At 23.4% G+C, this 25,725-nt stretch overlaps 2 protein-coding genes across 2 annotated transcripts; one reads left to right on the forward strand and one right to left on the reverse strand.

Moving 5' to 3' along the window:
* Nucleotides 1-3,653: 3,653 nt before the first annotated feature.
* On the forward strand, nt 3,654-11,333 carry LOC145832331 (mitochondrial coenzyme A diphosphatase NUDT8-like). The gene is made up of 4 exons (XM_082939652.1): nt 3,654-4,007; nt 7,400-7,529; nt 9,058-9,138; nt 9,967-11,333. Exons 1-4 carry the CDS (start codon nt 3,718-3,720, stop codon nt 10,183-10,185), a joined length of 720 nt encoding a protein of 239 aa, XP_082795778.1. The 5' UTR covers nt 3,654-3,717; the 3' UTR covers nt 10,186-11,333.
* Nucleotides 11,334-18,357: 7,024 nt separating this feature from the next.
* On the reverse strand, nt 18,358-25,045 carry LOC145833446 (tetraspanin-3-like). The gene is made up of 6 exons (XM_082940625.1): nt 24,910-25,045; nt 24,496-24,675; nt 22,397-22,618; nt 22,158-22,310; nt 20,963-21,046; nt 18,358-19,033 (listed from the first exon to the last, which is right to left on the reverse strand). Exons 1-6 carry the CDS (start codon nt 24,967-24,969, stop codon nt 18,935-18,937), a joined length of 798 nt encoding a protein of 265 aa, XP_082796751.1. The 5' UTR covers nt 24,970-25,045; the 3' UTR covers nt 18,358-18,934.
* Nucleotides 25,046-25,725: the final 680 nt, after the last annotated feature.

A 25,725-nucleotide genomic window follows, 5' to 3' on the forward strand; every position in this document is an offset into this window, starting at 1 on the left:
GTGTTTGTTGATTCTAAACAAATTAAATTCAAAAACAAAAACTACAACTAAAAATTTAATAACTTAATGAAGTATCAACTCCTTTGTTATTTAAATGTTAAAGTAAAATTACTGCGATTCCGTGTTCGAACTAAAAATTGCAATAAGTTTCAATCCAATGCATACTTTCATAATAGTAATTTATAATTTTTTCCTTTTCTGATTCTGCGACTTTGTAGTTACGTCTTTTAATTAATTTGTTTGTGTGTCTTGTTAAGATTTCAGTTAAAAAGGATAAGAAATAGTAAATTAAAAAAAGCCTAACTTTTAATATATAAGTAATTGAAAAAGTTTTAGCAACCAGTAAAACTTATAGAAGTCAAAAATAAAAAATGTAGTTTTAAACACTGGACAAACTATTTGAAGTGTTTAGTTCACAAATTCCATGCTAAAGTAGTTAAATGACTATATACTAAAAGTAATCTAGCAAATATGCTGTATTGTACTTTACCGTAACGACCGGACCGACCGCAATCTAGCGTATAATGAAGAGAACTGTAATTAAACAACATATTTATATAATTTAATATTTTTATACCTTGATAATTTTACGACAAAAGTTTTAAAAACAATTTTTGTTTTATTTTATTTAGATAGTGTGTTTTAGAGCTTTGTAAAATATTTAATCAGTTTGTAAAAATAACTTTTACATTTAAAACACCTGTGTTTTGGTAATTTTTAAATTTTACTACATTTCAAAAAAATTATTAGCGGACTTTCTAATATTATAAATATTATTAATTTCTTCTCTAATACTTAACAAATACATATGTTTATAATATTTCCAAATTTCTGTTGCCTATTGGTTCTCTACTTTAGGAACCAAAGATTTACATTTTAGCTTTTTAAAATGGTCAGCTAATTTTTCGCAAATTATGATTTTGTTCTACTAGTTATAGATTCGGTGCTTTTACACAGAATAAATTATGTAATAATAACTTAAAAATAAGATGAGCATAAAAACAATTTTATAGGTTAATTTATTATTTTTTCAAAAAACATAAAACTTTAGTGTCAATTATTTTCCTTATCTTAAAAGCTATCTAAAGTTTTTTTATTTTAGAGAACGCACCTTTGTCTTTAATTAAAAAAAAAAAAAAATTGGTTTGGGGTTTGAATTATTTCATGGGGTCTCTCCAAAAATAAAGTTTTTTTATCATTGTTATTGCCTTAGAACTAAATATAAATTTTTTTTTCCCTTAGTTTGCATGTTATATTTTTTTCATTTTAGAGAACGCACCTTTGTTTTTAATTAAAAAAAATTGGTTTGGGGTTTGAATTATTTCATGGGGTCCCTCCAAAAATAAAGGTTTTTTTTTCATTATTATTGCCTTGGAACCAAAAATAAATATTTTTTAGTTTTTTTTTTCCTTAGTTTGCATGTTATTTAAACTCTTAAATGTTTATCTTATAAATTTTGTTAATATCTTTTACGATTTGGTCCCATAGCAAAATGATGTATATTACACTATCATTTGCATTGGCCATTTCCTAGATAAAAAATTGATAAAATGAAAAAAAATAATAAGAATGTGAATTACAACAAATTTAATAAAACTAAAATAATTTAAGATGAAATTATATTGTATGTGATGTCTTTTTTAGCCATAATTCTAAGCTAAAAATAAATTTTTTATGCCAAACAAGTTTAGTCTAAAAAGATACTTTGTTTTAAATAAGATATATAAATACATAGTAAGTATTAAATTTGTTCATTATTAACTAAATTATTTAATTAATTTTAGTTTACATAAATGTGATCAAAATAAATTATTGAATTGGTATAATTGCTTTATGTTGTAAAATAAAAGCATATAAATATTTATTTGTTATTAGTTTATGATAAATAAGTTTAATTTTATTTTTATATTTTTAAAATATAAATTTTTAGTTTAAAATTATGAGTAGGCTGAACTTTTATAGACATTTAAATTCAAGATTCTCATGTTTTACTTATAGTCATTACCACACTTTAAAACCGCCTATAGTCACATAAGAGCAATAAAACTCCAGAACCTTGTTCCATATGCGTAGAACTGTAGACAAAACAAGATTTAACTTTTTAATTTAAAAAATAAATACCAAAAAAAATGAGTTGTAGTAAAAATCATTGAAGCATGTAATTTTTTGCTTGATTTAATTTATTCATTTCATGCTTGAGTTAATTAAATAGTTTTTTTAATTATGTGTTTTGTATCCTTAACTATAACCAAAACAACATAGATTTTCTAACATAAAGTCAAAATTTATCTATATTATTACACATACAACATAGTAATTAAAGATTAATTTTTTAATACACACAAATAAAGAACTGTATGATTTTGCTGAAGAAGCATTGGTACAAAAACAAATTTGAAAATTTTGCAATATGTTTTTTAACAACTTTCTGTATAAAATTAACTTTTAAAAAAAAGAACATATATATTTGCAATAAGTTTTAATGCACAATGAACTTTAAAAAAATACAATTACTTTTTGCTACAAAATTTTAAATAATGATGTGCAACTGTGCATAAAATTAAACTTGTAAAAATAAAAAAACAACAAACTCTATATATTAACAGCATAAAGAATCTTCAAAAGATTTTGAACTTATTCGCACAAATTGCAATAGTAACTATGGTTTTTTGATTTATCAAATTTTGCTGCTGTATATTGTAGACAACATTCATGAAGCCAAATGCTGCAAACGTCACATCAAAACTTAAAAAAATACAAGTTATTAGTTTTGTCACTGAGATTATATAGAAGTATAATTTCTGTTTATTTATTTAAAAAAAATTCATTTTACTTACCTATTGCACTGTACCAGGATAACCACTTAATTGCCTTGAACTTGCATAATGGCAAAAACAAATGTAACAAAAATTTACAAAAAAGTTAAATCTTGTTTTGTCTACAGTTCTATGCACATGGAACAAGGTTCTGGAGTTTCATTGCTGTAATGAGACTATGAGCAGTATTAAAGTGTGTTTACTAGGCTTATTTTGTTTTTCATCACTTTTTTTGGTATTTTTCGAGGTACTGAACTATTTTATTTTTCAAAGTAGAAAGTTAAATATTGTTTTGTTTATAGTTCTACGCACATGAAACTAAGTTCTGGAGTTTCATTGCTATAATGTGACTACAAGCTGTTTTAAAGTGTGTTTACTAGGCTACTTTTTTTTTGGTATCTTCAGGGTTCCGTACCTATTTCATATTTTTCAAAGTGGAAAGTTAAATCTTGTTTTGTCTATAGTTCTCCGCAAATGGAAAAAGGTTCTTGAGTTTCATACTTTAGTGTGACTACGGGCGGTTTTAAAGTGTTGTACTGACTATAAGTAAAAAATGTGAATGTGTTTATAACCTTGAATTTAAATGTCTATAAAACTTCAGCCTCGTAAAATTATGTTTAAAGGAGTTATCGAGTTTGATATAATTTCAGCTTGATATTGGTGCAACATCACCCCTGGGAATTACCAAAAAACTTTTTCATAACTAAAATTTTATTGAATATTTTGTTCTCTAAAAAATATCTTATACTTATAGTATATACTATAAGCATTTAAATAAGATGTAAGTTAATGTTTGTAAAAAATGTTACAGTTAAATGTTCAATTTTACAGGTGTTTTTAAATATTTCTATAACAAGTCTATTGTAACTGTAAGATAGTTATTGAAATATATTACAAAACTATGTTTCGTCACTACAACAAAAGTAACTATCTGATTGTATTCAGAGGAGAAAAAAGTTTTTTGAGAACAAAATCATATCTACCAGATGTATTCTCCCAGGAAAACAAAAAAAGATGCATAAATCAGTTAAACAAAATGAATAACAACAAAAGGAGACTTGGTTTTCTAGAAAAGATAAAATCAAAGAGAAGAGCAGCAGTCCTTGTTTGCTTGTGTGTTGTAAATAATGAAGAGTCTTTACTGTTTACCCAAAGAACTTTTGATATGCCTACTCATAAAGGTCAAGTTAGGTAAATGCATATAATTTAGTTTTTACATTTTGTTTGAAATGCAATATTTTTTACTTTTAATTTTGATAATGATAAATTAACATGGTTTATTAAATATTTTTCCTCTATTTAATTGTTTTAAGTACTTGAATAACATTACTGAAAATTGCAACCTATTCAAGCTAAGAAAAAAATTTTAATATTAGAGTATCTAATGTTCATATAGTTTTTTATTTAAAATTCAGTAAGAAAAAATATTTTGTACAATTAATATAATTAAGTGTACAATATTAGTTTCAAAAATTAACAGTTTAGTTTATTTTAACTTTTTAGTACCAAAATACATAAAAATAATATTTACACTTCTACTACCTAAACTAAATTACTTAAAATTAACATAAACGTTCAAAACTAAATATGTTTTATAATTTGTTTTTTTAATTTTACCAAGATATAGTAAGGCTTTAAATGTTTAAAAAATTTAAGTTTAAAAATTGTTAAAAAAAGTCACAAAATCCTTATTTCAGGGTTACCACATTACCTGGAAACCTGAAAAAACCTTGAAAAACCTGTAATTCGAAAATTTAGGCAAAAATAACCTGGAAAAACCTGAAATTTGATAATTTTTGAAAAAACCTGGAATTTTGATAAAAAAACCTGGAATAACCTGGAATTTTTAATAATTTAACATTTTCAGTACTCAAATTTCAATTTGACACAAAAAATCTATCATATAAATAAGATTTTTTTGTTGTCATAAAAAAATTTTTTATTAAAAAAAACATTTAAAGTAACTTTACAGCATCTTTTTAATGTTTTTGTACTATTTAACACAGTTTCTTTTATAGAAGTTAACTTAAAACTAAAAATAGACCCAAAAATGTTTACTTTTTAAAACCTGGAAAAAATTTGGAAAAAACAAGTGGCAACCCTGTTATTTAAACTTTAAAACAAATTATTGAAAGTTTAACTTTTATAAAACTGTATGTACTTTTTAGCAGTTATTATAAATTATTAACTGTTATTTACCTTTGAAAAACTTATAGAAAAGGAAAGAAATATTTTTTAAGTTTTAAAATCTTAATCTTTATAACTAGACTTCAAAATTCTACTTTAAGTTTAGTTTTTAACAATAGTTTAATGTATATACTAATCAAATTAGAATGGATGTAATACATTTATATATAATTTTTTTGGAAGCTTGATAATGGATATTTCAAAATGAGTTTAAATTAAAAGTGTGAAACAAATACTGTTTAAATAAGAAATTGGAAAAGTAAAGAAACAAGAATTTTTTTAAAGTTTGTTATGGGGTATCCCAGCATTCATAAATGTTAACATTATATTCTATACACAACAGTAGTTGAAAGGTGTGTATCAAAAATTTTTTTACTTCAATAAAAATGCAAAATATTCATTGAAAAGCAAGTATTTAAAAAATTTCCTCTTCAATAAAAATGCATTATATTTTATTTAAATTTTGTACCCCAAAAAAAGTTATTTGTATACAAATTTTATGTTGATAACAATTTTTTCATTTAATATTAGTTACATAAAATTTTAACTTTTCATCTTATAACAGACTAACTAAAAAGTTTTTGTAAAAACAAACCAAGTTTTGTGTAAAAAATATGAAATCAATAAATTATCATCAACATATAGTTAATGTATTTTAAAGATCACAGATACCCTTTTAAATTTAGTTTTGTTTTATTGTTGTATACATACATAATAAAACATCTAAGTTTTATTTTTAGTATGACAGAAACTTCTTTAATTTAGTCTTAGTTTGTTGTTTAATTAGAACTTTTTAAGTTTAAATAATATTCTAGTTAATAAACTTATTAATGAATTATAAACTCAATATATAACTTTTAATCAGAAAAATAAAACTCTCAGATGTTTTATCATTCATATCTAGTTTAATTTTTTCAGATCTAGTTTAACTGTTTCAGAGGCATACATTAGAAAAAGATAAATATGTTTTACAAATATCAACAAAAATTATTTGAAACTATAAATAGTTAGTAAGAGACGAAATTAAAACTTATCAACTTAGAAATAGTAACAAATAACTAAAGTATAGTTTAAACTTAAATTGATATTTTATTGTAGTTAAAATATTTCTTTATAAATCAATTCTTTCTATGATTTTTATAGATAATGGCAAACTTATAAAACTAATAATTTAACAACAACCAATTTTTTATTAAGATAGTTTATCAAAAATAATTTTAGTTTCAAAAAAATTTAGTTGATTGTTTATTTAATAAAATTAATACTTAATAATAATATTTTAGGAAAAATGGTTTGTTGTTTGAACAATTTTTTTTTTTTTTCATTTTTTAAACTTTGGTTTTGTTGCAAAAATTTTATTATTATTCATTGATAATACTATTTCTTTGCAAGAAACAGTTTCTTATTAATAATGTTTTTATAATTACTTTAAGTTTTGTTTGGAAAAAGTTTTTTATCTTTATTTCATCAATAACAGTAACTATTTATTAACAATAATTCACATCAAACAATTCCTTACTAAGATAGTTTTCAAATTAAGGTTATATCGGAAAAGTGTTTGTTTTTATTTTCATTTCATTTAGATTTACATATAACAAAATCATTATAATGTACTAAAAATCTTTACAAATTTAATATACACAGATTTGAATTACTATGTCATAATATATTTTTACACCATTTTTAATTAGTTGCATAAATGAGTTTTCTGATATATTAGTTTATTATAAATTTACTAAGAATGGATTATAAATCTGAAAACGTTTTGAACTTATGTAATATGCTATAAAATTATAGATTTTTCAAAACTGTCTTTTGATTTTTCTAATTAACAATTCAATATATTTTGTTTTTTTACTTAAGTTAATTATTTAAGTGTTTTTATTATACTATTTATTTTTTATTATAAAATATTTAAGTTTGTCGTGATTGGTTCCATTTTGACTAGATCACTATATTTAGGCAGTGACATAATATTTTGAATGTAGTCGTTATATTATGTTGTTTTGGACGCAGTCCAGGTTGTTCTGAGGTAGAAGATCTTTTTCTCTGTAAATTAAAATTTTGTCTTGGCTCATGATGTTCCTTTTACCAAGTTTTATAAGTATTTGGCAACGTTTTTTCCAATCCTGAATTTAGATGCTAAGGATTTTCACAGAATATATTTTTTGTTAAATTTTTAGATTACTGAAACTTAATAAAAAGTATATCTGGTATTCATGTTTAATTTTATAAGTTGGTAGGAAATAAAATTAATTTTAGTTTAGTTGTATTATACAAAAATTCTGTAATTGTCTAGTTTTAACATGTTAAATGTTTTACTTAATTTATGTGGTCAAAAATAGTTATAACTAGCTTGTTAACAGCAACTGATAAATAAACTTTTTCTTTTTCAGTTTCCCAGGAGGAATGCTAGGAAAGTTTGAAAGTATAGAAGATGGATGTTTACGAGAGACAGAAGAAGAAATTGGAATATCTCCAAAAAAAGTTGATCTATGGAACAGCTTACCTCCTATAATTGACCCTGTGAGTTAACTTCTTTAATCATTATATCAATTTTTGTCAGGGAAAGTACAATTGAAATAATAAACTAAGATAAAACACAAATAATATATATTACAAACAATATATATTACTAAAACTAAATTAAAGCGTAATCAACATAAGTAAAATTGAAAATTAAGCAAAATGGCTTTTAATTAAGTAAGGCTAAAGTGTAATCAAATTCTTTCTTTTTGCATAAATTAGGTTTATTAAAGTGTATTAGAATAGATTTTAGTTTTATTAATTCCAAAGTATTTGAAAATTGTCTCATAATACTTAATTTTGAAATATTAAAATAATTTTCGCAGCAAGTATTGTTTACTAAATGTACAGCTATAGCTGATTTTTTTTATAGCATTTTGACTGCTACGCTCTTTTTATCTTTTTTGACACTGAAAAGCGAGATAATACATTTTGAAACATGCTCTTTTACTCTTGTTTTTAGGTGACGGAAATTTTTCCAATGTCACTACTTTCACAGTAGCATTTAAACTTGTAGACTACAAGACTTTTTTATTTTGTTAACAATGGGTTTTTTCCTGATCGTTAGAGTATTGGTTTAGACGTAAAAAGAATTCTAGGATTTACTGAAAAATAGGTTTTGTTTGTCATGTAAACTATCACCTAAAAACAAGAATAAAAGATCTATAGCTGAAAAATATTGGAAAAGAAAGAATTTGAGTCATTTTATTTATTTAGTAAAGTTAAAAATAAGTCTGATGTCTAAATTGTTAAAATAAATATATATTTTTCTTTTAACTTATAAGAAGTACGGATTTCAATTAAATTACAAAATGTTTCAACTTACATTAGAAATATCTTAGAATGTCATGTTATACTTATTTTCAAGCGCTTTCATTATTTTGTTAAAAAAAAGATTTAAGCCAAAAACTTTATAATTAAAATGATAAAAGTTTTTAAAAATATGGTTGTCAACAATTTATAGAATACAAATTGAGTAAAAATAAAAAAAAATATAATGAAAGATTCAAAAGAATGATTTCGTTACTAAAGCTTGTGTAAAATTTTGTTGCTTGGCTTTCAGCTTTTGTTAATAATTTTAATTTTGACTAATTTTAATTTTTTATGCTAAAGGTTATAGCAATGTTTGATTTTTTAATGACTGTTAGATGTTGTTTAGAATATGGTAAACACTATGCTACATAAGTAAATTTTAGTACTTTAAAGAAAAAGTAGTTCGGGTATATCATCGATAAAAAGTTATATTTATGAATGACAAGTCCTTGACAATAAATGAATATCAAAATTGTGATGCTACTGGATAATACATTTTGTTGTTACTTTTATCCATGTTTTTGATACTAAGTTTATTGTTTCGTAGTTTTTAATGTTACTTATATAATAAAAAATGAAGTGTTTCTTGAATTTTATGATTTGTTTGATTTTATATACTTATTATTTTATTTAAACGGATAATATTCTAACAAAGTATTTAATCATTGTTTAGTAATATATCAAAATATGCTTAATAGTTTAATTTACATTTTAGAACAAAACTTCGCTAGTTTACCCTGTTATTGGTAGTATAGGAGAAATTAATCTTGATCACTTAGAACTTTGTCCAAGAGAAGTAAGTTAAAATAATTAAAGTAATACAAAATATTTAATTTAAAGCTGTGTTTTTACTCAGACAAAATGTTGATTTTGATTTAAAATCTACTTGATTGAATAGATGATAGTTTAGTTCTATTGTTTTTAATTTTTAACTGTAAATTTAAATTTGTTTATCAAAAAAAAATCTCAAAACATAGTGAAGATTATATTGTGTTTGCTTACAAAACTCTGAATTGACATCCTAAAAGTAATTTTTGACAACTAATAAAGTTAAGCATAATGTTTTTTTTTTCAACATTAAAAAATAAACTAAACGAATTACATAGAGTTTCAATTTTCAAAATTTTTATTATCTCTTATCAATTCAGAGTTTTATAATTGCATAAAAAATAATTAAAATTAATTGTAGTGCTCAATTCTTGTAAAATAAAAGAGCAATTTATTATCAAAATTTGAACCAACGTTCCATTAAGTCTAAATTGTTTCAATTTGCTTTAAAAAAAATTAGGAATTAATTGTTTTGTTTTTAAGGGGTCTTCAATTTTAAACTTTTCTTTCTAAAATTACTGAACCTAAAAATAATTAATTTAAGTTAAACAGATTATATTTTAGTTTTTTTAAAGTATCCAGTTATTAAGATAAGAAGCATAGCTTAAACTCTTAAAGAATAACTTAACGGATTTTTGTACAATATTTATGTTTTCTTGTATGTATAAATTTATAAAAAGACCTAGCTTAATTCTCAAAAAAGCTGGATTAAACCTAGCTTTTTATTTATGATTTAAAATTTGCTTTCTTAATTACAATTTTTATGTATTTTGTAAACTTGTATAAATTATATCAGGTTCATCAAGCTTTTACTTTGCCAATAAGCTTTTTCTGCGACAAATCAAATGTAGGTTATACAAGGTTTCGATACGAATTAAATAAACAGAACAAAACTTACATAACACCAGTATACAAGTCACAACCTGACGTATGGGGATTGACTGCATATATTGTTGATACAGCCCTTGGTGTACTTGTACCTGAGAAGTACAAAAGTTTTTCGTTCTTTAGATAAGCATACTTCATATGAAATTTTTAGTGAAATTTTTAGTTGTTTTTTAGTTCTAAAGAATTATTTTTGCAGGCTTTGAGGGTTGAAATATGGTAAATTTTATAAATTAATCCTTGTTAACTTCTTATGTTACTTGAAAAAAATCAAAAATGTTGCTAAAATGTTTTATAAACGTTTAAATGATATAAAAAAAAACAAACATAAAGTTAAAAATTCTTTTTGTTACGAAGTAAAAAACAGTTGAATAACGTAATATTTAAAGTTGTAGATAACCGATTAAATGATAATTAAAGCAAAAAAAGATTCAATATTCAAAGTTCTGCCATTTTTGATTTTTAACCACACAACTTTTCATTATTCTTTTATTTAAAATATTTTTATTCAGTATAAATGTTTAGAAGTAGTTGTATTGGAAAAAGTATCAGTTTTAGTTTCTAATATTTTTGTGTAAAGCAATTTTAAACGGTTTTATTTAGTCTGTAAAATAAAAGTGCCAATGTTTTTGATTTTGTTATACGCAGGGTGGTCACTAAACCTGGATCCTGGAAAAACAATTTGGCAAAACAAAACTTGAAAAAAAAAAAAAAAAACTGGAATTTTGAACAAAATCTAAGAAACTTGGTAAAGCCAACAATTTTTACATGTTTTATAGTAGTAAAATTTCGATTTGACACAAAAAATTTACCACATAGATAAAAACTTTTTGTCATCATCAAAAAAGAGTTTCTTAAACACATTTAAAGTAGCTTTACAGTATCTTTTCAATATTGTTATACTTTTAAAGACAGTTTTTACCTTAAGCTTTATTTTTAACTAAAAATAGACCAAAAAATGAGCACTTTTAAAATCTGAAAGAAATTAAAAAAAAAAGATAGATGCCACCCTGCAAGTTAAATAACTGTCTTTCTTTTAGTTTGTAGTACTTATTTTGTAATTTTTATTCTTTTAAAACATCAGACTATATTTTCAAAATAAAAGCTTTTAAATAATTTTAGTGAAAAATATTCAAAACTTATACTAAACTTAAATCTGCTTTTCAAGTTTTGAGATAAGAGTACCATAGTTATGAAAGTGCAAAAAATTCATTTGTAGCACATGTACCTTTTTATGTTACTTTATTGAACGTGCTCTAATATGTTTTAACTTAAAATAAACAATATATCGTTACTGTTGAAGACTAAATATTAAATTGATATTTTTTTATTAAAAGACTTTGTAAAACTTATAGCTTCTTCAGTAATTTTTGATAAAATTATCTAAATATTTATTTATGAAACCTAGATTCAAATAATTTTTTTTAGTACAAATATTTAAAATGTAAAGTTTTATTCTAAAACTTTTAAGTATCAATTACAAAACAATCGTTTGTTTTTTGTCAAATAACTCACTGTTTGCCGTCTTTATCTCCATATTACATTGATATATTCTATTTGATATTGCTTTTTGTGTTTTCTCTTTTACATGATAATCAAATCCTTATTGACTTTAGAAAGTATCTGCCAAGATGGTTCCAACTGTAATCTGAATAATAATTAAGTCTGAAGTTGGTATTTTTTTTAAGCGACGGATCAAATATAGAGTAATAAATATGAATCTTTGGTAGGCTTGACTTGCTCAAGTCATGTTCAACATTTTGATGACAATTTAAAAAAAAAAATCATATCATTTATAATTAATTAATTTATATTTTTTTATTTAAATGACTACATAGATTATTTAAAACCATAGGGTCTTAAAAGTTTCCTTAAAATAAATTTGTAATAAAAATTATCAAAATCTTGTTTTAATTATTAAAATCATTCTTTAATTTTACGAAAATATACATTTAAGAATATCTTTATCTAGCAACTCTTCATGACTCAGTCATTATAAAAAACATTTTTTTCAATAAGAAAAAAAAGTTGTATTTAAAAAGCTAATACCGAAAGTTTATTTTTTTGGTTTCTGTTTAATGACACTAGTTAACAAAATTTAATTAGTTGTATAGAAATTAAGCAAACTAAAATAGACTTTGTAAACAATGAAGTACATTTTTCAAAAAGGATTTTTATCTTAAGTTTCTATCTATCTTTGAGAATAATATAGTTATTCATTTACATCTTTTAATCGTTTTTGTATCGCAATGTTATTATAAGACACTCACGTTTATTTTGAAAGTAATACACTAGATAGACTCACTTAACACCAAGTATAGTCATAACTATTAAAAAGCTGCTAAAATAATTTATTTTCACAAAAATTAAAAGATTATACGCGTTTAAAATACCACACTGTTAATGAAGTTTTAGTTTTCTATTGATTTATTATTAAAATAAGTAAATAAATTATATTTTATTAATTTTTGAACATCTGCTGAAATTGGAACACTTTTGTTTAAAGTTCTTTGTGACTACTAATAAAACAGTTTTTTTTTTTTTTCGGAACGTTGAAAATATTTAAAACAAAATAATTTTTTTATGTAAACTATTAAATATTGTCAATCGTATTGCTCTAAATTTTTATACTTATCAAAAATACTAATAACCGAAACTAAAAGTTCATCGTGAGCCTGATCCAAGGATTAAATACTTTGAGCGTTTTTTTATTTCCGTTCAATAAACTAATAATAATCGGAAATGTTTTTCGTACATCAGATCCTAAAAAAATATTTTGAGCGCCTTTTTTTCGTTCAGTAAACAACAGTAGATAATGTTTATGAGATATTTTTCAAAATATACGTAGACTAATAAAACAAATTGTTTAACTTTGTATCTAAATAGAAAAAAAATCAGACAGTTAAAAATTTTTAGTGTATCATTTTAGGTATGTAAAGCAATTGAATAAGCTACGTCGCTGTTGTATTTATAAGAAAATTAGTAATTAAAGCTCTCTCAAACTGTTTGTACTAAACTTAATTATAAAAAGTACGTGGCTTTTGATATAAAATCGTTGTAACTATTAAAGTTTATTGACCATAAAAATAAATCGACAATCATATAAATGGTCAAAGGACCTGGTGTTTAAAAAGACCGCTAGATCTGAGCTACGCACCAAGTACTTGATTATTTTTTTCAAGTTTTATTTAACATGTATATTAAAATTAAACTTAAAGATTCAAAATTTATACAATAAAAAGTACAATAATCAACTGAGTAATAACTTTACATGATAAATAATGATATTTAATCTATCTTTTATTTACATTCTTCAATTTTTGAATATTTTTTCTTTTTTGCTATGTAAAATTAACAAGTGTAAATTTAAAATTCAATATATTTCTTCAATGATCACTAGGGAAAATACAACTGAATTCATGGCACAAAACAAACCTGATTATAAGTTTGACTAATATAATGAACTAAATAACAATATGTTAGTTAATTAACACAATATGAATGTTAACTAAATAAAGCAATACTACTGTCAAATTATTTCATAAATAGATTATGCTTAGGTATGATCAATTAGATTTGAATAGCTTCAAGTCTCGTAAAATCGAAACTATTAAATGCATTCTCAAAAATATAAACCAAAAATTTAAAAACTGTCTCCACAATTAGGGTTGTATACTAAATGTTTTGCTATGAAACTTTCTTGTTTTTTTTTTCTTTCTTAGCATGCCAATGTAAAAATATTAGTTATAGATATACATACTTTAAAAGAAAACTAAGTATTTAAATAGTAAGCTGAGATAACTGTTTCAAGCAAACTTATGTTAAATAATCTCTTTTTCTAAGGAAATCAAAAAAAAAAAGTCTTCTTTTTTATATTTTGCAAGTATTTTTTGCTTTCTTTTATTACAATTTTAGACTTAGGCAAGTATTCAAAATAAAAAGTATATTCTAAAACAGAAGGAAATTTGTTGTTGTTATTATTATTATTCATTATTATTATTCATTATTATTGTTTTGTTTCTTATTAAATGCATAGATATTACAGTACTTATCTTTATGTCTTTACTTAAAAAAGTTAAGTACACTTATGGCAGAATTCATTTCTTTAAAATTGTTAAAAGTTATACAATAGTTTGTTTATCTATTCAAATGTAAAATTCTTTTTGTACAAGTAAAACTATTGAGTGAAAAAGAAAGTTTACAAATTACTGATAAAACTTAACGTAACACTATTTCAGCGTATTACATTTTTACCTTTAAAGAAGTTGTAACCTATCATTCAAGTATTTACATGTTTGCTATTAGTATTGCTTATCTCCTTTTATAAATTAATTTAAAGTTATATAAATTTTTTTAGTTTTCATGTTATTAGACAAGTTTTAAAGTACATCTTTTAACAGAAAATTCAGTTAATTTTTGTTTAGTTTTCATTTCTTTCATTTCGTTTAATTTTTTGTTTTATTACTAAAGATTTAAATATTCAAATGATAAAAAAAATTACGTGTAATAGCTCGTAAGAAACTTTATAAGCATGTGGTGTACGACTCGATAACCGAAAGGTTCCTTTGAACACTAAGTTTTAAGACCAAACTTTTTGAGCGCTTTTTTCATCGTTCAATAAACAACATAGTATAATATAGCTGATCTTTTCATAGAATTTTTGATTGCAAAGTTTTTTTTTCGTTTTTATCTACAATGTTATGTTAAGTTATTGTCAAAAATTAAACAAAACTCTTGGATTCACTGAAAAGTATGTTTAAAGTGTAATATAATCAAATATTTTCAATAAGTTTTAAAATAGCTCCAATGAACGGTAGTCAAAGTTATATTGAAGATCTTTTTGAACCAAACAGTTTTATTCTACTTAATTGCTTTGTCTGTAACTTCACTTCTTTTTTCATTAGCGTTTCAGAATATCCGTTTCTTTCAAAAAATAGTTTACGTTATTTTATTTGTTAACTAGCAACTTTTTTAATTTTTTAAAGCGCTATGAAATAATGTTTTAACCAATCCAATTTTTCTTCACTTATTGCAGAAATATTAAAAGTTTAAGTTGTTAATAGTGAAAGTTGGCTTTCTGTAAATTTTCGACCAAAAAATCAAAGAAACTTTTGCACGGCGTCAATTTTGCACGGGTTGAAAATAGTTTTGTTTTATTTTTTCTAATATCACTATTACCCCTAACCCTTACCCTCGATCAGTATTATATTTTTTTTTGTTTTTTTATAGTTTATTTTTTTTTTAATTTTTATATTTTCTTGTTTTTTTTTGATTAATAATTTTTATTAAGTATACTTTTTCCTTTTTTTTCTATTACTTTTACCCTTAACCCTTACCCTCAGTGGTAATTTTTTTTTGGTTTTTTATTAGTTTATTGTATTAGTATATATATTTTTTCTATATTTTATTCTTTATTGCTTTTTCTTTTTTATTTTTACTATCAGTTTTACCTCTTCTAACCCTTACTTTTACTTTTTTTTGTTTTTATCAATTAATCTTTTTTTTTAAATTGTATTAACATATAATAATATTAATATAACTTTTTTAAATCTTGGGCAAAAATGACCTCTCATGCAAAAAAGTCTATTTGTTCATATTTGACACGTTCCCCCTTCAGATATTATTAGTTTATTGAACAAAATAAAAAAACGCTCAAAAAATTTGGTTATATTACCTGGTGTACAAAAAAACCTTTCAGTTATCGAGTCGCATACCACGGATACCTTTTAAAGTCTTGTCCAGATATCTTCTATTAGAGTAGTTATTTTTATGTTTTGCATTATTTTATGCTTAATATACCCCATTAGAATATTATCGAGGTTATACATTTAGTTGTTTACAAAAGTCTGCTTAAAAATATAAACTAGGCAAAAAATATAACTTTCACAAAAGGACTCTTATTTCAAAAAATATTCAGTATACATTACTAACAATCTAAAACATAGAAAAAAAGAAAGAAAATAACTACAATTAAGACTGGACCAATGTCATCTAAACCTAATTTGTGTAAACAATAATATCTAGAATAAAAAAAAAAGTAATAAGAAGTATTATCCTAAAGCATGTATAAATTTATCATCCCCATGCTACCTGTTTATGATTACTCAAACTATCAACTTCTCATCAAAATATCCCTCAGTTCAACCTGGAGCCTTCTAAAGTTGCCTTGGTTTTTATATCATTGATATTTCCTTAAAAAGATGATTATCCTAATTATTAAAGATTTACCTCGTGTTTATTATTAAGTGTTTGTAAAAAATTGTTTTATTTAGAAGAATTTATTGAATTGATATCTACTCAATCTATATTTTCAAACTAACACTTAAAACTAATTAGGTAAAAAGTTATTTTTGAATCTAAACACTTAGCTCATATCTGTTTAGTTTTTAACGTTTAAAATCCTATATACACCTTCAACTTGTTTTTAATATTGTTTTACGCAATAGACTGAACTTCAAAGCTTTTAGTAGCAGTTTTCAAGAAAATTTTTGTCCAATTTAGGACTCATCAGGCAGATAAAGTCTCGAGAAACAGCTGTTTTAGTCTAGACAAGCAGGCTTGAATAGTTTTGCGCTAAAGCATATTTTTGTTAATACAGTATAAAAAGTTAAAGCAACCAAGCTGTTCACAATTAAAGTCTAAAAAAATCAGTTTAATTTCATTATTAGAATCATAGTCAAATTTTACGTTCGTTTGCACCTATCTTTTACAATAATTACATGTCATCCATTAATAGTTTTCCTATTATCATTGAATCTAACTTTGTTTGTTTTTTTCCAACAAACCCTATTTAAATTGATTTATGAAGAGTAAATTAAACATATAGATATATCACTTAAAAAACTACCTTGGTTAATCTAAAAAGCCGATTGCTTTTAATAGTTAAGTTTTTACGGTTTATACATTTATTAACTATTTAAGATTACTATAGATTATTACACAAGTAATAACTGTTTACTTTTTTAAATGATTTACCATTGGATCAAATTTTGTGTTTTAACAAGAGTTAGTTTTAAACTGATAAAGTTGAGTTTATTTATATTTTCAATGTAAGCAAACTTAATAACTTTTCAAAAGCAACTGTCATTAAGTTTTACTTCTTTACGTGTATGAATAAAAATAAAAACTTTTCTGTAGTAAATGTTTTATTGTGTACAAACGTTTTATTTTTGTGGTAACATAGTGTAGTAAGTTTGTAGTTTACATTTATACAAGTTAAAAAAAACAATGGTAAGTTAATAGTTAACTTTGATCTATTTTAGTAGATGCTTTGATGTATATTGTTCATTAAGTGAATTTACTTTGAAACGAATTATGTTATTTTGATACCAATTCTGGCTACTTTTTATAAAAAAATATCTACAGCTATTAATTAAAACATTTAATGGATACAATTTAGAATCTTACTTACACGTAGAATAAAAAAATTACAATAATAAGCGATTAATAGAAACAACAGAACTAACCTACTCTTCAAAAAACAAGCTTCTAAATGTATTAACGATAATAACTTAACAACTGATCAACACCAAAATTGAAACTTTTGAATTTCTAATAAATAATCTCCTACACCAGTTTTTGTTAAGAATTCAATTAATTGAAATTAAACAAAACTTTCCTGAACACAAAATTGTCGTTAATAATTTATTTTAAGCCCTATAAAAACCTTTTATTCGAAAATTTTTATTTAAAATACACTTAATTCACGACTCTTGAAATTAATTTAATAATATGTAAACATTTAAACAGGCAAAACTTTTTCTTAACAGAAAGTAAAAATGATTTTAATTAACATAATTAAACTAGAATCTACACTTTCTTATGAAAATAAAAAAATCACTTTTCATGCTAAAATTTTTCATACAACTACTATCCAAACGTAATTTAAGTTTCTAGCTTAAGTTTACATAAGTGCTCTATTTACAAAAATAAAGTATTCATCTTAAATTTGATTGATAGCAGCTATTGGTGTGAAAATATGATCGTTTTAAATAAAATTTAAATTAATATTTAATCACAAAAGTTATTTAAAAGTTACACAAAATTTAAAACATATATGCTTTTACTTAAGTAAGTATTCAAACTAGTATAAGTGATTAAAATTCCTTAAGAATACATTTGGGAGTAAAAAATAAGCTATTTTAATATTATATTTCAAAAATATTCTATATTTAAAATGTTTTACACAAAACTAGAAAATACTTTTCCTGTATTTAACGTTTTAGTATAAATTTATTTATGGTCGTTAAGTATTTTGTTGAAAATCTATAAATTTGAAAAAACTAAAAAATTAAACTGGGTAGACAAATTAGTAATTTATTCTCACAAGCAATTAAAAAACAAGTAAAAATAAGATTGTGTAAAAATAGTTTAACCAAATAATTTCAATAATTAAAAAAAAAATTATTCAAGTAACTTTTGAATCAAATTAATGAACTTTTAAATAGTATTTTGAGTAAAATTATAACATTAGATGACATTTCCAATCTAAATGTTAATCAATGCTACTAAGCTTTAAATCTTCGTTTTTTCTTTAAATCTAGATAACTAAAAAAATAATGTTTGCAAATATTGAATTTTTCATAAGATTTGTATAAAAAATTAAAAGTACAAAAGTTATACAAAATAGAAAAAACAAAAGAACAATAATGTAAAATCCAAACAGTAACAATGTTTGTGTACTTCATAAAGCACATTTAAGCTTAAATTGTGTATAAAAAATTTAAGTGCAGATCGATCTTTTAAAACTTTTACAAAAAAGACACATTGCACGGTACTTACACGTCGATATAGTGTAAAAAACTAAAAAAACGTTAAGACTTTATAAAATTTTTGTACCAAAGTTAGAGATAACTATGTTATAGAAGTACATATTTGCTCTACATTGTTGTATATCCTGGTTCACCAAACGCCGTGTACTCAAATGGGTTTGTTCTTCGTGAGCACAAAAGTCCAATCGTAATGACAATTGCTGAAAACTGTTAAAATCATAAAGTAACATTAGAACTACTTATGTGTAAAACAATCTACTACTTTGTTAATTTAAAGTATAAATCTAACTTTTTAACTAACAAATAAGATGTAAGAGTTTTGTTTACTTACATCTAGCAGCGTTTCTACGCGAAATTTTGCAATTTTAATTTGACGTCGTTGATTTAGACCAGGGTTTCCCAAACTGGGCCAAGTGGTCCTCTTGGGGGGCCATGAGGTCACAATTTGAAACTTACACTAGATATTCTGGAAATGATGATGAAAAGCAAAAAAAAAGTCTTGGGCGTTTTTAATGGTAGTTTTTTGAGAAATTTTGTTGGAAGGGGCCATAGCTTTTTAAATATTTTCAAGAGGGCCTTTTAAAAAATTTAGGAAAACCCTGATTTAGACTGATATTTTCTCTTATCTTTGCCTGTCAATACTAAGTTAGGCTTGTAACCAGATGAAACAATATAGCCTATTGGTTGAGCTTTAAAATTTTTTCAATAAAATTTTACTTAAGAATTAGAATTTCATAAAATAAAAAAAGCAACTTTTTTGAAAAACCCTGCATTTTGCAAATATTCATTCGAAGATTCGGCTTCCCTCTCAAAATATTTCAATGTAACTTTGTTCTGATTATGAAGGCGTACAAAAACCAAAAGCTTATTTACAAAAAAATGACAAGTTTATCATATTTTCAGTAAAAAATTATTCTCGAATTTATTTTAGAAAAATAGAAGTCTAAAGCATTTTTACTGACAAAAACTGACAGTTTGCCAATATTTCAAAAAAAAAAAAGATTTAGCCTGACGCGTAGAAAACCTGGACTCTAACTTGTAGATAACTTGATTTTGCGATTATGAAAAACAGTACAATAATTTAAATTATTTTAATAATTAATAACACCAAAATGCTAATTATAAAAGTACATTTTTAATTAAACTTGTATTTGATTAAAGTTAATCTATAAAACTTAGAAAGCACAAAAGCACGTAGATTTTTAGAAAGTGATACAAAATCCCTTACAATAGTTTATAAACCAATGTTTTGATGAAGTACCAATGCAATAATGTACTAGTATGAGCAATATGCAATACATAAACACAAGTCTCACGCATATACAAAAAGCATTAAAACAAAAACGCGACCAAAGTGTATGCTTGAAAGTTTAAATAAATTTTATTTGCAATACTAGTTTTAACAATCTTAAAAATATTCCAAAGGTTATCAAAAAAATCGATAGGTTTTGTAACTTAAACTAACTATAAACACTAGTACAAAATTTCTACTTAGCTACGGACCAAAAATAAACTTTAAAAGTTTAATTTACATTATTATTTAAAACCGTTTATTTGACTTAAATGAAAACTTTTTGATCACAAAAAGTGTATTATAACTACATAAACAAAGCTTAATGAAAAATATTTATTACTATATTTGGTAGTTACCAGATTTCACCGCTAAGCGGTTTATCAAACTGCATTTATTTAGCAGTAAAACCTGGTAATTGCCAAATCTGGTAATAAATACTTTTTAAATCGTAATCTTTATCTTAAAATGATTTCAATATTAATGTAATTAGGAAGTTGTCGGAAACAAACATATCCGTAGTATTGAATACATTAATACTATAAAAAGTTTCTTACAAAAATCAAAATGGTATACAAGAGACAAAAGTGGAGAATGTAAGTTTTTTGTTCAGATATAAACATGTTTCAAAAACTTTATTGAACTTTTTTAGAACAATAAATTATACTTTTAAAAAATTAAAATACAGACTACAGAATATATTAATAGAAATAATAGGTTCTATGATATCAAGCATTTAAATAAATTTAATTTTATATACTTAACAGAAATCTTAACAGAGTTTTAAGTACATTTCAAAACACTTGGTATTAAATATTTATAGAAAACTTATGTAAACTACTCACCATTATCACAGCTAAACCAAGAGTAATCCAACAGAAAAGCCCATAAAAGTAGGAGAATGTCTTATTAAACGGTTCTTTACAACCCTTAAAAAGTAAATTTTAATTTATTATACCAGTACTAAAAATTTGTATTTACAATTTTTTTAAATCTTTTGACAACTAAAATAAAGCAAGTACAAAAAACCTTGTTGTATATGCCAAGTTTTGCTTATCAAGTAAAGCTAATTTGCATATAAATTATAATAAGTAGCTGCGCACATTGTAGCATAATAAAACAACAATCATTACAACATTATTTGCAAAGCTTAGGTTGCTAATGTAAACTCAATTATAATTTTGTAGAACTATTATCTTTTTAAAGTATTTATCTAACCTAATAAAAATAAAGTAGAGCAAAATAAATAGATTCTTAACACAAATAATTACAGCTTAACTTTAACTATTAACTTTTAAAGACACTACTTTTATTACAGGTTGCTAAACTTCAAAAAAACTAGCTTATGTTTATTGGTCAAACTTAAAAATTGGCACCTATGTCCTACTTAAATTCATCTTTTGACTCTTTGATTTTACTTTTATCTTACAATTACTAAGTTCAAGACTAGCAGTATATGTGAAAACAATTGCAAAGTAATTAGGAAACTTAACTTAGTTAAATTGCAAAAAAGATAACCTTAAAAAATAAAAGTTTTTATAAGATATAAAATTTTAGGGTATCTGTGAGTAAAAATAATTTTGATTATTTAATATTTTAGCACACTTTTATGAAAAACATATAGATTTATTTAAAATTCTCTGTTTTGCCTAAATTTAACTATTGAGTATAGGCTAATAAAAACTTGCGAGTTAACTATATAAATTATTTTTAAAACATTGGTAAAACAAAAATTTCACAACTAAAAACTTAAACCTTATTAATTATTATGTTATAATTAAGATTAAATACTAAAAGCAAAAAAAAAAAAAAAAAAAACACAATTTATCAAACATTAAATAAAATTAAATCCAAACTCTTAAGAAAAGATTGACTAAAACTAATAAAAAATTAATAGTCAAGTTTAACAAAAATTACAAACTAGTCAGAGTTTAAAAAACTCTTTAAACTAAGCTTAGTCAGTCGTAATTATTACTTGTTTATAGTTTTTAAGACAAATATAAATCAGTAACAGTGCTGTAGTTATAAATAATAACTAACATCCAAATATATTTCATCAAGCATTTCCAAAGATCCATTACAATTTGTAAAGTTTTTGCAACATGATAAAGGTACATCTGTTAATGTTGAGTTTAAAGTCTTCCATTCTGTATTTGCCCAGTCGGTGTAGTTGTGGTATCCACAACATTTATCCTATATTGCAAAAAACATATTTTTTAGTAACAATTTAGTATAAAAGAATAAAAAGATATTTTGAAGAATAAAGGATTTAAACATACTTGTTGTTGAACTAAGTCAACAAGTTCTGTAGCATTTATTCCGTTTGTAGTTTGAACAGTATTATTTTCAAACGTAACTGTTTGATTTTCTGGTAGACCATAAAGTTGAATTTGATCAGACAAAAAATGGTCAGCCTCCAACTCAATTGAATGCTTAGCAACAATCAACAACCCAGTTACCATTGACAGCAATATAAGACAAGTCACAACGAAAATGAGGTACTGTAAAAATACAAAGAACTATAACTAAATGTTTATTAAGGGCATAGGGGAGTCCACCTTGATTTTTACAAGTTGATCTTATTTTGTAGAGGTTTATCTGAGCTATCAGAAATTTTTAACTGCTTAAAAAAACTAAAAGTAATCTTTGAGATATAAGCGATAAAAGCTGGTTACCTCAATAGGTTGCTAATGGAAGGCGGAAATGCAAAAAAAAATAATTTTTCATTAAAAATATATCTTCTTCTTTCATTTCAACCTATCTTATTCAAATTTCACTGAAACCATCTTTTTTTTTGGTTTTTTTATCTTAAATTTTTATTTACTAATGTTCTTAAAATCGCAACATTCAAAGCCTTTTGAACTATAAAAGGAATATTTCCTAAAAGCTTGAGGTCTCTAGCCCAAAAATTAAGAAAAAGATAGAATTTAAACTATAATTTAAAAAAATAACACTTTTTGTCTATTTTTTTATACATTTTTTTTTCTAAATTAAGAAAAGAGCACTTCCTAAAAATTTACTATTTAATCTTCAAACCGTAAGAGAAGATATATTTTCAATAAAAAAGTCTTTTTTTCATTACTTTTGATTTTACCTCATAAACAATTAGTTAAACTATTCTACTTTAATTGATTATATCTCAAAAAATTACTTTAAAAATTAAAAAAGAGTAAATAGCTTGGTGTCAAATCTGCAAAATAAAAATAAAATTTTCAAGTAATAAATATACGTTATTAAAACTATTTTACTCATAAAAAACAGAAACTTTTTTTCTAAAAATAATTTTAAAGGTTTTTAGTTAAATAAAACTTAAATGATGACAAAATGTTCAAACACTTTATGAAAGCAATAGTACTTGTTAATAATATAGAAAAAACATATAATAAAAAAATCAATCTAAATTTAATAAAAATTAGATAATAATTTTTATGTGTATGATCAGTATTTTTTTGCTTACAAGCCTAGGTATGTTTAAACTGATAAAATTGTTTCTAGCTATAATAAATCAAATATGTAGCATTATTTACTGCATCTTATGCTCTCATAGTGCTAACAAAAAATACTATCAAATGTTTTACTGTGGATAAACTTTTTATTTTGTTATTAGTTGCAATTCTAATTATTTATGATACTCTACTGACGTTACTCTTATCACACTTAAAAATATATGTTCCTTATTTTTCTCTGGTGTTTAGATCTTTTCTACATGAATACAGCACTAATAAAATTATGCAAGGGCATTTTAAACAGTACAAAGTAATATTAATTCAGAATTATATATGATTTTGTATTCAATAGTAATTAAAATAACTTGAGACTTTAAGGAAAATAAGCTTTATAAAATTTTACAATCTTCAATTAAACTATACTTTAATGTTAAACCTCATAAACTCTAATATATTCTTAAAGGCAAATTAAGATTGTAAAATTACTAAACTTTATTAAAAAGAATTTATGTCTAATGAAATTGTCCAACAAAGGTATAATGAATAAGTGTAACTATAATACCTGAAAATATAAAATTTTTAAACAGTTAAATAAATTTTATAAAATATTTAACATTCAAGGTAGTTAAAATAGTGAGTGTATCATGAAAAATATAACTTTATTTTGTAAAAAAAACTTAAAAAAATAAAACATATTTTCAGAAAACTTAAAATTCTGATTGGATCTGTCAGGAAAATAACAGTTTTTGTATAATAAATTATACAAAAATTTAAACCTTAGTAGATATTTAGAAGCTTAAAGACATCAGTTGTAATCATATAACAAAACAGCTTAACCAAGTACAGGTAGGAACCTATCTAAACAATTTAAGTTTATTTACTTGATAATTGTAACTAGCTTAAATAATTAAATACTACTTAATAATACTTACAACAGCAAGACATCCTTTTTTTTCATACAAAGTACCTGTTAGACCTAAAACACTTCCAAACAAAACAACAATAGAGGTTGACAACATAATTGCAACTGGCTTCATACTGAGTTCTGATGGGCTATAGTTCTGACTTTTCCATACCATGATACCACATAACAGTAGAAATGCACCCAGTAACTGTTAATAAAAGATAACAGTCAATTTTTTTTTGCTTATTAAGTTGTTAAACATCTAAGCTATTCTTTTATATATTGTATTTTTTTTTTTATAATTTTTTAAAATTATACTTATTAAAAAAATTATTATATTTTAATTTTTTGCATCATTATTTATAAAAGTATACAAGAAAAAATAACAAAAATATTTACAAACAATGCAGCTTATCATTAATTAGTTAATAATGTTACTAACCAAAATTATAACATTGATAGTAGCCAAAAGTACTTTACAAGACTTTTTACAAAAGCCCATTTTTAATATTGTTCAAATCTGTAAATAACAAAAAACATTGAATAAATGATTAAAAGTCCTCAAATTGTAAGTTTTGATTATAAAAAGCAATATTTATATAGTTATTATCTGAAAAAAAACTTTGCTTTGAACTAACAACCAAAGTCTACAAAAATTCTAGGTTTTAGTTAATAGTTTAACACAAAAAAAATTTTAAGAATTAGAATGGCCTGGAAAAAATTTAGTATTTTTTTTATCTGTTCAAAATATAGATTTAATTGTTTGCTAACAAAAGATCCTAGTGATAGAAGTTTACTGGAATATAAAACAAATTATACAGCAACCTTCCTTTATTGTACTAACATATGTTTCTGTGTGTTAACAAATCAACATACTTCAACTGAATTATGTAAAAAAATAATTACTGTAATGTAAGAATACAAGCATAGAATAAAGTAAGTGTATACAAGTTTTCATTAATTTTTTTTTTCAGTGGTAGGTAACTTTTTTATTCTTTTAGTGTAAATTTAAGTGTTAGCTTTTATTTAAAAAGCATAGCTGATGATTGTGGAAAAAAGATGCATAAAATGTATGTACTAGTAAACTGATAAGCAAGTGATTTAATTCCATAGCTTTTGTGATAATGTTGAACTATTACAATTTTCAATATTTGTCAATGTAGAAAAGTATTAGTCTCCTTATTTCTTTAAAATGAAATACTTTTTTTGGAAGGCAAGCTAGAAAGTTACATAATGTGTAATTCTACCTACTCCTTTA

This window comes from Thalia democratica, chromosome 1, assembly GCF_965202585.1.
Source record: "Thalia democratica chromosome 1, ktThaDemo2.hap1.1, whole genome shotgun sequence".
In the NCBI taxonomy this organism is placed as follows: domain Eukaryota; kingdom Metazoa; phylum Chordata; class Thaliacea; order Salpida; family Salpidae; genus Thalia; species Thalia democratica.

Excerpts from the sequence above, each read along its gene's own strand:
- LOC145833446 (XM_082940625.1), bottom strand. The coding sequence starts at position 24,969 with ATGGGCTTTTGTAAAAAGTCTTGTAAAGTACTTTTGGCTACTATCAAT. Across the intron at positions 24,676-24,909 it reads CTATCAATGTTATAATTTTG|TTACTGGGTGCATTTCTACT; the intron begins GTTAGTAACATT and ends TTTTATTAACAG. Across the intron at positions 22,311-22,396 it reads TTGACTTAGTTCAACAACAA|GATAAATGTTGTGGATACCA; the intron begins GTATGTTTAAAT and ends TTTGCAATATAG.
- LOC145832331 (XM_082939652.1), top strand. The coding sequence starts at position 3,718 with ATGTTTCGTCACTACAACAAAAGTAACTATCTGATTGTATTCAGAGGA. Across the intron at positions 4,008-7,399 it reads ACTCATAAAGGTCAAGTTAG|TTTCCCAGGAGGAATGCTAG; the intron begins GTAAATGCATAT and ends TTTCTTTTTCAG. Across the intron at positions 9,139-9,966 it reads TAGAACTTTGTCCAAGAGAA|GTTCATCAAGCTTTTACTTT; the intron begins GTAAGTTAAAAT and ends AAATTATATCAG.